General features: G+C 43.0%; 1 protein-coding gene across 7 annotated transcripts in view; it reads right to left on the reverse strand.

Annotated features, from left to right (window-relative positions):
- Positions 1-13,966, reverse strand: part of TNC (tenascin C) — an 85,621-nt gene that overhangs the window by 41,544 nt on the left and 30,111 nt on the right. For all 7 annotated transcript variants that reach the window (XM_059715562.1, XM_059715563.1, XM_019475645.2 and 4 more), the window contains exons 2-10: positions 12,269-12,861; positions 8,492-10,084; positions 6,073-6,336; positions 5,450-5,565; positions 5,196-5,352; positions 4,348-4,617; positions 3,585-3,770; positions 3,205-3,294; positions 1,907-2,170 (exon numbers count right to left, since the gene is read on the reverse strand). In XM_059715562.1, coding sequence (XP_059571545.1) covers positions 1,907-2,170; positions 3,205-3,294; positions 3,585-3,770; positions 4,348-4,617; positions 5,196-5,352; positions 5,450-5,565; positions 6,073-6,336; positions 8,492-10,084; positions 12,269-12,731 — 3,403 coding nt within the window. In that variant the 5' untranslated portion in view covers positions 12,732-12,861. The remainder of the gene's footprint in view (positions 1-1,906; positions 2,171-3,204; positions 3,295-3,584; positions 3,771-4,347; positions 4,618-5,195; positions 5,353-5,449; positions 5,566-6,072; positions 6,337-8,491; positions 10,085-12,268; positions 12,862-13,966) is intronic.

Here is a 13,966-nt window from a genome sequence, read left to right on the forward strand (position 1 = left end):
AGAGGTAGTCCAGTTCTAGTCATGAGCATGGTACTCTCTACCTTCATTAGTTTCTCTCTGACCTGCAGCTCAGAGGAAACACTTCCCCCACTAGAGAAATGGATCTGATATCATCTATGGCTAGAGGCAGAATGAGTGAAATAAGACTTGCTTTGCTTGTCCTGAGGACTGGAGTTTCAAAGCAGAGTTGGGGATGTGGCCTGGAAGTTGGAGTAGAATAAAGAAAGAAGCAGCCCCATGTCTCTCATATTCTCAGGCACTTGTTTTAGTCTCCTGATGTTTACGGATTTGGATGCATCTGTCCATGGAAAAATCCTGCAGATAGGTTCACATCTTAGATACTGCTGCTGGAGAGTCTCTGTTTATAATGGTGGCTTTCAGAAAAGGCTTAAAACAATATACTGGTCTGATGGATATAAACAAAAATCCCAAGCAAAAACGGAAAAGGGTTTGGGAGATTTGGCCTCTGATGCTAGAAATTCCTAGGTAGGGAAATTCCACAGTATGATATTTAAATGTTTTCATCTCCCTGTGTATTTCCTGTGAGCATCTGCAGAGTCTTCAACAGAAGGGGAGAGAGAACCCTGGAAAGGTCAAAGCTTTGTTCATCTCTGGTGTATAGACCTTTACTTAGTGGGTCTCTATCAGCGCCTGCTAAATTTTCTCCAACTCAGCTCCTGGCCTGACTTATCATACAATTAACTTATCGTTGATCTTTTTTTTATGGCGTGTAGCCTATGAACTCTCAGCTGTCTGAAGCAGCTCAACTCTGAGGCATTTATAGGCACAGCTGTCATGAAAATTAGTATAACAAAAAAGATGGGTTGGATTGACTTTGTGGCACAAAAATAAGGCTCAACCCCTAACTTAACTTTGAGTCTTCACACAGCCAGGACGATAGTCTGTTGTACATTATTGCTAATTTGTGAAATATGGTTTATGCAGAGCCTTGTAGTCTAGAGGGCATAAAGGACATGAAACCCTCAGGCTCAGATCTTCTGCCGGTGTTAACTGATTCTATTCCATGGATTTCCACCATGTTTCAATCCAATGCCAGCTGAGGCTGTATCCCATGGTATTTACACATAAACACCCTGAGAACATACAGCACTCAATTAGTTTTCATATTGAAGTCTTTAGTTTGATGCAGCCCTATCAGTGCAGCATGCTTATTCACTTTGCACTGTTCCATAGTTGAGGAGCAATGCCACCAGTTTCGGTACAGTCGCTGGAGTACTGCTTCACAACACTTCCTGTGAATAAGGGAGGCAGAAATAGGCCTTCTCTATTTAGACCATTGTAGTTAATCATGGTATACAATGGACTCAGGCAACTGTGACTAGCATCATAATATCAGCTTGTCTATGCTCTTAAATGATAAAATAGGAAGACAAAAACAGCCGTGTTGACCCTGCCAGTGTGTGATGTGTGAGGTGGCCAGAGACAAAGCTGTAAAGTAAATTGATTAGGGGGAATAAAAGAATGGTAAAGAATGCATTGTCATTATTTTAGTCCTCCTTCCTCTTTGATTGCTTTACTACAGGAAAACAAAATCAATGATTAAATGTAAACACGCAGAAAAATTAGTCCCTTTGAAAACAAAGGATGAGGTTTTGCATTCCCAGCAGAAGAAAAAGCTATGTTGTATGGATATCCTTAAGGGACAAGGAAGAAAACCACAAAAGAGATGGAGAAAGAAAAGCAAAAGGATAAGAGACCCAGATAATTCTTCCTCAGTCTTCCAAACTGGGCCAAGGTGAACAAGGCTTTTCCAGCCAACTGATGTATTTTAAGCTGCTTACCAACACCATCTTGGAAAGCAAGTGACATGCTGCTTGGACTGCCAAGCTCACTCAACTTTTCAAAGGATTTAGCACAGTGCATCCACTCGGATGCTGTTACTCACCAGTAGAACCTTTGACAGTTGTGGGTTTGCTTTTATGCCTGCCTTTCTCTGCTATCAGGCTGATGGTATATTCTGTACCAGCATCGAGTCCTTGCAGGATGTAGGAGGTGCTATCTGCTGGGATCTCTACTTCATTCTTCCTTCCAGAGGGGGTAACATAAGTGAGACGGTAGCGATCAAACTTGGCCAGTGGTCTCCTCCAGCGCAGAGAGAGGCTAGTTTCAGTGGGATCATTGACCCCCAGGTCCTTGGGACTATCCAGGTCTAGAAGTTAACACAGTGGTTACTTATAAGTAAAAAATAAATAAATAAAATAATGTTTCCTCATACAGGAGCTTAGTAGTGCCATGGGGCATGATTTCAGGAAACATAGTTATACTTAGTGGCTTAAACACATTCAGGACATAATGATAAATCAGAGCCTGATTTCTCTTTCTTTGTCTTCCAGACTATCCTCTTTGGCCTAAGGAAAGGCAGGCAAAGCTCTCTCCACTTACACACAAAAATGGCATCAAAATCTCTGTTGCTTTAATTAATTTCAACCCAATGCTTCAAAAGGTCAGATGCCACCTCTCATTTTTATGGATGAGAGGTGGCATCTGACCCTTTGAAACATCCATTTTTTGGAATTTTTCTAGAGCCCTAGAGTAAGGTGTCTGACTGGTTAAGTAAACCCACTACTAACATTTTCTATTAATTGTTGGAGTCAAAATATATGGTATTCTTGTTGGCTGATTTTCCTCTTTGTTCCCTAGCAGCAACACTTTCCTTTTAGTGAAAGAGACACTGCATGGGGTTTGGTAGGAAGTTTTTTTCCCCCCTCTATCCCACCAAACTTTGAGACTCCAAAAATGGTCCCAGCCTGCATCAGAATGAAATCAACACATCTGTAAAATTTTCATGAGAAAGAAGGTGGTGAAAAGAGAACATCAGCATGCCCCAGAGCCCAGTTGTTAAAGCACTCTCTGAGGGGATGGGATTCTTCTGCTCTCCCATTATTGCATGGCAATACAATGTAGTACATGGCAGGTGAGTCCAGCCATTAATCTACGAACTATGCAGGGACCTTTCCCACTCTCTGGTTTTACCAGAAATTTCATACTGGAGCCAAGCAATTTCTTTCAACAACAGCTTGTCGAACCTGGCACACTCCTAGGAAAAGTTTGACAAATCAGCAAATTCCAAACCAAGTCTAAATGTCATGCATATATTTGCTTGAGTTTAAGTATTGGTTTTTAAAGAGGAACCCTCAAGCCACTCTAGCTTGCCTTGTTGCTTCCTGACAAGGAGCTACTTACCGGTTCCAGCATTAATAGTAGCAGGAGCACTTTCTGTGTCCTCCTTCACTGCTGTAACTCCAATGCCATATTCAGTTCCAGGTCTCAAACCTATAAGAAAAGATATACAAATATGAACTGCTAGTTATAGGTGGTACTAATAGTTTTTTTTAAAGAAAGATGCAAGATGAAGCAGTGTTCATTATTTTATTTTCCTGTAAACATTAAGGGCAGATTGAGATTCAGGCAAGTCTAGATCAGTCAGGGTATCTAGTTCTGCTTGTCAACCCTTACTAACCATGATCTAAGATGTACCTTCTTACCTTGCTACTGTAGGTCATGGTGAAATGAGGTTAGGTCTTCAGATAATTATTGTTTCAACAATCTTGCAGTGATCCTACCTGTCAGTGTAGCCTTGGTTGTGGCCTGATTGCTTTTTGGCACAGTGATCTCAGCATGGTCTCCACCTGAGATTGGGGCAAACTTGACTCTGTAGCTATCGATATCTGCTTGACTCTTTTTCCACTCCAAGGTGATGCTGTTGTCTGTCTGAGACACGCGCTTCAGGTTCTTTGGAGCATCCAGATCTGTGAAAGGAAAAACTGATTTGTTTTCTCGTAACAGTGAGAGTGAATGATGCTTTCATAAACTCAAGGTTACTGCAGTGCAGTCTATGTGGGGCTGTTCTCAAAAACCATCGAGAAGCTGCAGCTGATGTAAAATACAGTGGTCATCTTTCTGAGTGGATGGGTGGGGGTGGTCATCAAGAGCACATATCACCAGGGACCCTATCTTCAATGTTTTCCAATAGCTTTCTGGGCTCAATTCAGGGTCCTGATTTTATTTATAAGGCCTCAAATAGGCTGGACCTATTTACCTAAAAGACCACATTCTTCCTTATATTCCATGGTGATCCCTATGTTTAGTCAAGACCAAACTTCTGCAGATATTATTTCTACACCAAGTTTCTTTGGCAAAAGCACATGGAAGACCCTTTGCAGCTGTTGCACCTCAGCTCTGGACCCAACTGCCCCATGTTCATTCATTTGCATAAGCCTCTATAACTGATGTATTGCTGTATTGGTGTAGTACCTGGAGACTGACACAATACAACACAGTTAAGTAGTATCAATGTGGTAATGATGATTGTAGGAAACCTTGTACCTGTGTGAAAGACTTCACTCGCGGGGTCGCTTTCCATGTCTCCACGGCGGGAGATCAGCACCACTTCATACTCTGTGAATGGCTTCAGATCTCCAATAGAGTACTGGTTTTCATCTTCAGAGAGGTCAATTGTTGTCCTGTCCCCAGGAACGTCCTTGGGGCCATATGTAAGCTCAATGCCATCAATTTCAGCCAAGGGTTTGAACCACGTGATCAAAGCAGTCGTGTCAGTAACATCTTTTGCCTCTATCTGGCTGGGAGCATCAAGCTCTGTCATAGGAAGAGGAAAAATGTGAGTTTTCCTTTCTCATGATGATATCAAATGTTGTCTGGACTTTGACCATTAATTGCTAAATCAAATCAAAGTTAAAGCAAGGGATTTCTGATAGCTGGAGCTCATCTTCATGCCTATTTCCTTATGGACTTTAACATTCTACTAATGTAGATTGAAAATGGTAAATTCAGCCAGCCCTTCCCTGAGCCTAGCCCGGTGGCACAGCAAAGACAAGCAGCAACCTCAGCGGGCTCTTTACTTGCCAGAGGAATCCTGTGCTGAGTAACTTCAGTGTGGTATGTCAGGGGGATGTGGATGCTCCTTCACATTCCTATATTCTGAAAGGATAAAGGGTATGCTCACACATGGCCATCTAGAAAAAAAATCCTTTTTTCCACCAAACATCCAGTCAGGGAAGGGATCCATTTTTCCTTGTGACTCTTACATAAGCTTATAGTTTTCTTTATGTTTTCAAATGGTTCTATTGCTGCTAGTCTTGTCTTTCTTTCTTTCTTTTTTTTTTTTTTTGTTTAACATCTTCAAAATCTGCCCCAAACAGCAGAAAGGCACTTACTTGTGGTTATCACCTTGGAGAGCCCAGGTCCTCTGGTATTGTTTTTCACTATATGCAGAGATACATTATACTGTTGTCCCGGTGCTAAGCCTGGCTGCATATATGATGTCTCAGGCCTCGTCAAACTTCTGGTTATGTCTCCATTATCTTCCTTTTTCTGTAATGCAGAAGACAACTTGTTGGAATAAAGGAAGCAAAAAGCCCAAGACCCTTCACTTGTAATGGAGACTTCACAGTATTATCTGTTTCCTTACCATATTTCGGAAGATAAGCTCCCATCCATCAAAAGAAATGTTCAGAGGATCCCATTCTACCTGTACAGATGTCTCCTTAACCGATTTAAATTTCAGGCCTTCTGGAGCAGGCAGATCTGTGACAGAAAAATAAGGTGGCAACTGCATGAGTGACAATATTGCCACAGACCAGAAAACTACACATCCACAAACACATCTGATAGACAGACAGGCGGACAGTCACTTACAAGTGAGTTGTAGTAGGAGGCATTGAAGATATAACACAAGGACCATCTTAATATTAGCTACAATAGTGCTGATGAAAATGCTTTCAGATTTACTTGGAAGAATAAAAATGATTTTACACATAGAGTACAATAGCCTTAAAATTTCATTTGTCATGCAGGAAAACAGGAATCCAATGATATTTCTTGGAAGGCACCATGCGGAGCTAGAAACTTCCAGTACTTTAATTCTATCAGTCAACCTCAGAAGAAGTTGGAAAAGAAAACTGAAGAGGCTCTGATTTGGTTCAGAACATACAGGAAATTATTAGTGAAGAAAAATAAAAATAGATACAAGCACATTAGGAAGCAGAGAAATGGAGAAACACAGAGAATAGTGCCTTGTTTTATTAAACTCACAGGTTGCTACCCTAGCGCTGATTGGAATACTCTTCTTGTTCTTTAAGATGGCAAAGACACGGATAAAGTACTCCACCCCTGGCTCCAGTTCATGGATTGTGGCAGATGTCTGGTTTCCAGGCACTGTGAACTGCATATCTAGGCCACCGATACTGGTAGGAACATAGGTGATGAGGTATTGATTGACTAGATTTTCATTCTTCCATTCCAGATTGACAGTCTTATCTGTCACATTTGTTACAGTCAGGTCACTTGGAGGGGATACTGCCAAAAAGGAATAAAATATGCTTTTAAGACATAAAAGGTCAGTGTCGTGAATATGCTGACTTGCCCTATTACACTAATTCCCAGAAAGATATTTATACAGAACATCATTTAATAAATAGGCAAAGCCATTCAAACAATTTTGTGTGTTGAAGAAAGACATATTTACTCTAATGTAGATAACAGACAGGATTGGAAAGTACAGGCCATTCCTACTGTCACATCATATACAGCCTACTGTTCAACACATTGTACTACGTGTCTCCACCGTGTAGGAGAATAAAATGTGGCTTATGTCTCTTTCAAACGAAGGTGATAAGGAATGGGAAATACCAGGAGTGGAACAGCAAAAGGTATAACACCCCCCACAGGAAAGACTAGAAGTTGTTTTACTTAGGAGCTTTACTAAAAATAAATTACTAACTCCAGAAAAATGGAAGTGATGGAGCCAAGAATCTGCCCATTCCCTGGTTCTCCCTGGGATGGAAGGAAACAGAGGCTCTGTGCTCATTTATTCTTACACACCTGGAGTCCAGGTTGCTTGCAAAATGGCAAAGAAGATGTAGGTGTGCTCTCTCATTTGTGAGCTAGCTATGAGTCTGTCATCAGTGGTACATATCACCAGTTAGTGTTTTACCCACCCCAAAATCCACTCAACTAGACTTTTGAACCAGAATTCAGCTTCCTGTGTGTCTCATAATATATTGTGATAAAGTGTAAATGGTAGTAAGGAACTAAATGGAAACTTTATATCTAAGTTACCACTACAGAATTCCTGCCATTATTCTGGCTCCCTGATGAGCCCAATAATCTAGATCAGCTTTCGGCAAACTTTTAAGGCTGTAGGCCAGATTGACCAAATTTGGGTCAGAGGTGGGAGGGTGGATGCTAGGACGTGGCCTCTGCCACCATTTTTCCCTGCAGCAGTAAGGGGAAGCAACTGCTGCCAACGCCCCACATCAGCGGGCTGGATCAAATGGCTCTGTGGGCTGAATCTGGCCTGGGAGCCACAAGTTGCCGACCCTTGACCTAAATTAAAAATTATTTACACAAATAGCCAAATTTTACTTTGATTTGGAAAAAATGGCTCTGGGTACCTGAAGACCAGTAAGGGAGATTCCAAGCCCCAGGAATCCAGAAAACATTTGCTACGATATTTTGGACATCTGTGCCCATTACCGTGAGTTCTGCATCATTTTCTGACTTTAGCAGGTAAAACTTATTTCACAGAGGAGCTTTGCAGAGAGCTTAGCACCTTGCTTGTTTCCAATTTGGTCTCTGATTTCTTAGCTAAGGTGCCTGTTCAGGTTGCTTTACTCTCAAAGGACAACTACTTCCAGATGAAATCCCAGAGTCTGTCATATCTTAGTGCCAAAAGAAGCAGAGCATTGCCTGTGTTCTGCTTTGTACTGCTGCAACAGTAAATATAGTGCGGGTGTACAACTTCACTTTCCCAGTCCATTTGGAATAAGAACTGTTATCAAGGCATCCTTAATCATGGACCTTATGCTCAGAAACACATGAAATTCAGAGTATCAAGCCCTGCAATCTTCATTGCATGTTCCATAATTCGTAGAGGTACATCAACTTTATTTTTTTGCAGGCCAAATTTATCTCCATAGTTCTTTTAAAGGCAACCTCCTTGACCAATCCTGCTGCAGCCCTACTATTAGGTTTCAGGTTCACTTTATGTCCCCCAGGGCTGAGCCTAGTTCTTGCAGATACAATTATAGGCTTTCCCCAGTACAGCTGTAACAAACGCAAGAGAAAAAATCATGGGAGAGGAGAATGAGTGGTCAAGGGGCCAAACTCTTAGCAGTTATAAACTGCTACTGCTCCAATGATGTTCATGGGAACATTGTCAGCTTATACCAGGGGAGAAACGGGACCAGCTAATACATATCTATAGCACCAGAATTTCCCTACTCTTGGTAGGTTAACCATCAAAGACACACATAAGGGTAGGTTTTAGAGCCATGAGCCATAAGGGAGACTAAGCTTTGCTTTCACTGCTGTAACCCTACTAATCGATGAAGTTGCTGAGATATACCACTTAAACAAGGTCAGAGTCCGGATCCAGCTTCATTAAAGAAACTGCCAAATAAACAACAGAGGCATTTAAGGGTACTTGGCTATAATTAACATTAGAACCTACCATCAGAGCAGTCGTCGCCAATGTATCCATCATCACAGATGCAACGTCCATCAACACAGCGGCCCAGGTTGTTGCAGTTGTTGAGGCAGATTCGTTGGCTGCAGTCCTCTCCAGTGAAGCCCTCATCACACACACACTGCCCCTCAATGCAGCGTCCCTGATTGTTGCAGTCATTGGCGCACCGTAGTTGGCTGCAGTCAATCCCTGTGAAACCTTCGTCACACACACACTGTCCGTTCTCACAGCGGCCACGGTTGTTGCAATTGTCCAAGCAAGCAAGTTCACCACAGTCCACTCCAGTGAACCCTTTCTCACACACACACTGCCCATCCACACAGCGGCCTCGGTTGTGGCAGTCATTGGGACACCTCAGTTCAGAACAGTCTTCTCCTGTGTATCCTTCATCACACACACACTGCCCGTTGACACACCGTCCGTGTTTGCTACAGTCATTGGGGCACCTCAGCTCACTGCAGTCGTTGCCTACAAAGCCCTCATCACACACACAGATGCCTTTGACACAGCGTCCCCGGTTGTAACAGTCATTGGGGCACCTCAGCTCACCACAGTCTTCGCCTATGAACCCCTCATCGCACACACAGTGTCCCTTGACACAGCGTCCACGGTTGTGACAGTCATTGGGACACTTCAGCTCACTGCAGTCTTCACCCATGAAACCCTCATCACACTCGCATTGTCCATTGACGCAGCGTCCATGGTTGGAGCAGTCCTTGGGGCACCTTAGTACACCACAGTCTTCACCCATGAAGCCCTCATTGCATACACACTGTCCATTGACACACTGCCCACGGTTGTTGCAATCTTTAGGGCACTTCACTTGGCCACAGTCGATGCCCTCAAAGCCCTCATTGCACACACACTGCCCATCAATACAACGACCACGCTTGTTACAGTCCTTGGGGCACCTCCGCTCACTACAGTCGTCACCCACAAAGCCTTCATCGCAGAGGCACTGACCATTCTCACAGCGGCCATTGCCGTTGCAATTGTTGGGACAGGTCAGCTCCCCACAGTCCTCCCCAGTGTAGCCCTCTTCACAGTAGCAAGTCCCATTGATGCAGCGGCCACGGTCAAAGCAGTCATTGGGGCAGATCAGTTCGCCGCAGTCTTCACCTGTGTAGCCCTCATCACAGACACACTCATTTTCAACGCAGCGCCCACGGTTGTTGCAGTTGTTCAGGCACAGGGGCTCACTGCAGTCCTCCCCAGTGAAGCCTTCAACACACACGCACCGCCCATTCACACACTTCCCATGCTCACTGCAGGGTGGTAGGCAAAGCTCTTCAACACAGTCTTCTCCGGTGTAACCCTCAAAGCATACACACACACCATCAATGCACTTGCCTTGGTCATTACAATCACCAGGGCAGGTGAGTTCGCTGCAGTCCTTGCCTGTGAAACCCTCATCACAGATGCACTTGCCATTAACACAGCGGCCCCTGTTGTAGCAATTGTTCAGGCATTCTGGTTCTGAACAGTTGGGTCCTTTCCAGCCGGGGTCACAAATGCAGCCACAGATCTCAGTGCTGTAGTTCCCTCGTCCACTGCAAAAGGGTGTGGTATCCACTCGACCTGCATTAGTGCATCAGAAACCGTGTTACAAACAATGAGCTACAGCATGTCACAGATTACACAAGCACTGCTAAGAGCACTCTGGCCCCTAAAAAATTGAAACTCTGGTCAAATAATGGCGATGAGCATCTGCTGACTCCAGGGACTAGAGTTACCTTTCCTCTTGAAAAATAAAAATAATGAGAACAAAAATGAGCTGGTACCACTACACATGCCAGTTCATAGCCAGCTTACACACGTGTCATGTAATAATTAACTGTTGGGTAAACTTCAAGAGGTTTGGTTGGGATATGCACCCAGAAGTTTTAAGATTTCAACACTTCTTGTTTAGGGTTGTCCCAGAAATACTCTGAAAATAGCTCCTGACACTTCATTCCATTGCTCTTATAGGAGATCCCAGCCAACCCCAACAAAAGTAGAGGTGCATAACCATTGGGGCTGTGGGGGTAGGAACAAAAAGATGTAATAGCAGGAAATGATAAGAAATAGAGTAACATTTCTGAATTTTGCCTCTTCTGACAGCCCCAGTGTTTGTGCCCCCAGCTTGACTCGTCTGATAGGGATTTGATTTTGACAATGTTGATGCCCAATGGTTTCTGAGAGAGATCTGGCTTTATAAAGACATTTCAAGTGAACACTGTTACATACCGATTTCTCTTGTAAACTTTAATTCACTAGGACCTCTTTAATTCACACTAACAACAGGGAAATTCTGTTGCTAATTATCACACTTTGTAGATTAGCCTGTATGACCATTTAAATGGTTGCATCTATGCTGTTACAGCATCCAATGCAATTTTCTTGACTGGCCCATCGAAGAGATTCATTTATCATGTACCACACACTGATTCTATCTCTGCTTGAGCAACCATCAAGATATAAATAGGATGCTATATAAAGCACTACATTATAGGCACAAGAGTTTTTAGATGTACAGTAAGATGCATTGCTATTGTTATTTTCTCTCAGCTTCCCTGGGTGCCTGGAACTTCTGTTTCCCTTGTATCTGTTTGCTCCCATTGCCCCTAGCTTATGGTGTATAGACTGCTGTATCTCTTTACTAAAGAACAGTTGGAAGTAAGAAATTTGAGAGCTTTCATTGTCAGTGTTAAACTGACAGCCTGCTCCAATGGACTAGGCATAGGACCGGAAGCCAGGAATGCCTGAGTTGCAATCTCAGCTCTGACATTGATTGGCTGTGTTGGCTTGCATGAATCACATACACACTCAATGCCTTGGTTACCGCTTTGTAAAGTTGGAAGAATAATGATGGCCTGCTTTGGGGAAGTGGGGAAGTTGTGAAGATTAATTACAACTTCAAAGTGCTGTCCAGAAATTAATTAAAGAACTATACATTGATGGATTTTAGGCAGTTCCAATGAACAGACCTCTATATTACATAAAAAGGAACATCTGGGGCCAGAATCTTATAAGGTATGAAATAGCCTAGCTCTGTTTAAATCAATAGAATTATTTCTTCTCAGACAAGGTAAGAATTTACCTTCATTTCGTCTGAGGATCTGAAAGCTCCTTCCTAGCATTTAAAAAAAAATGTCACCTCCATTTGAGTTAGATATATTTTCCTATTCTGCAGATGAAAAGACCAGGATACTGTGATTGAAGTTATTTGTCCCTGGTCACAAAATGAGTTTGTGACATAGCCACAACAGAACCATTGCTCCCGATTTCCAGCCCTATGTCTCTCTCATCCTTTTAATAGTCACCGGAGATGCTCTGAGGTGGTCTGGAGAATGTACTGAGTAGTTGCAAGTCCCACTGTAGTCAACAGGAGTAGGCTGCTCAACCCAGCTCAGAATTAGACCCTTGCAAAGAGTGCTGACAATCACTAAAAATTCTAATTTCTGGCTCTCCCCTGTGCCCCCCACCATATAACTCAAGAGAAACTTCAGAATTATATGGAGATCAGGAGAGAATTAGCTTAGAACGGTATCAGTACAGTTGCCTGCTTGAGGTCTGCAGTTGATCCAAATCTTCTAGTTGCAAACTAGTAGTTTGCAACCTGGTAAAAAAAAATCCCCATCTTTGACAGAACTTCAAATCTGATGCAGGAACACATTGAATTTTTAATTTAAAAAAAAAATCAACTCTAGTATTTGGTCCAAATAAGATCTGCAGCCAACACCAGACTTTATTATGAAGCTGCTCTATACTTATCCCTCCTACCTTCTGCTGTTTGGGCACTGGGGCAGCAACCTGCACCAATGGTACACTGCTCTCGTAAGGAAGATACCAGCCCCTCCAGCTCCTCCAGTCTGTTCAGCAGATCCTTAATATCAGGAGCAGATGCACAGCCACATGCCCGCCGAGGAATATTGATGCGATGCGTGAAGACGATCTGGTTGTCCTCATTCACTGTGTGCTCCTCATAGTGCTTGCTTGGCTCAATCTCAGCCTTCAGGTCTGCATCTCCACTAGCTGAATCCAAGTCCACAGAGCAGAGGGATCCCACAGGCAACTTAATGTTGTAGACATGATTAAAAACTACAGGCTGATTATCATCTGGCAAGGTCACATTTAAACCAGCCTCCCGCTTTTGCCGAATAATTCTCTTGATGAGTCCACCGCTGACATGCTGGTGTAACAAAACTATGATTGCACAGGCCAAAACCTGAGTTGGGAGCCCCATTGTAATGCTCAGTTTCTTTGGGACTCACTTGGTGCTCTAATACTGTTTTGCTTTCACAGTCTGGTGTAGAATTAAGACAGCCAGTTCAAATGAAGTTGGGTATTTGTTCTTTTCCTGATGTGCTTGATCCCTGCAACAAGAAAGTTACATAGAATAAATTCCCACTATACTTCCCAACAAAAATCCATGATCCCAAAGTATGTCGACCTCCAAGCACAAGTGAATAGTGGTGCTCATTAAAGTAGGATCTGAGTAGACTCAAGCCACAGAACATGTATTTAAATATTAACGTTGTCCAAAGCCCTAATAAAGTTGCTTCATAGCTCTCACAGGAGGGAGATAAGCATTATTATCCACATGTTACTGGTGATCAAATTGAAGCATGGATCATTAAGAGATTCAGCTGGTAAAGCAGACAAGAACAGGAACCAGCACTATTGAATCTAAGCATTCGTATGGTTAGAGGCCTGCAGGGAAAACCTTGTGAGGACAGGCTGAGAGACCTGGACCTTCATTTTCAGCTTCCGCAAGAGAAGGCTGAGGGGGGATCTTGTGGCAGTATACAAATTCACTTGCGAGTGGAGGGGAGGCAGCAGCAGGGAATAGGAGATGCTCTGTTTACCAGAGCACCCCTTGGAATAACCAGAAATAACGGCCACAAGCTGATAGAGAGTAGATTTAGGTTGGACATCAGAAAAAACTTCTTCATGGTTAGGGTTGCCAGAATCTGGAACAGGCTTCCAGAGGAGGTGGAGGGAGTCTTCAAGAGGAGACTGGACTGGACTGGACGAGTACCTGGCTGGGGTAACATGACCCCAGCACTTTTTCCTGTCACTGGCAGGGGGTTGGACTTGATGATCCTTTGAGGTCCCTTCTGACCCCAGCATCTATGAGTCTCATAATGAAAATGTCTAACTTCAGAGAGATGCATATAAATTCTATTGGTGTCCCCAGGAGCTGTGGGTGTGTCCCTACAGTGAGGATTTGGGCACCTGGAAACAAGTACCATAAGAAGTAATTGTTGAGATACGTATTAAGAATAATCTATTATTCAAACAGGAAAAAGAACAGGTCTAAAAGTGAAAAAAAAAAACCCAAACATTTTCACTCTTAAAAAAACCAAACAACAATAACAACAAAAACATCAACATTTTGATTACATTCAATCAGGAAATGTTCAAGTCTCCTCTCCCCTCGCTTGTGAGCCAACTGGCTTAAGCTAAAACCAAATGAAT

Source organism: Alligator mississippiensis, chromosome 12 (genome assembly GCF_030867095.1).
Source record: "Alligator mississippiensis isolate rAllMis1 chromosome 12, rAllMis1, whole genome shotgun sequence".
Lineage (NCBI taxonomy): Eukaryota > Metazoa > Chordata > Crocodylia > Alligatoridae > Alligator > Alligator mississippiensis.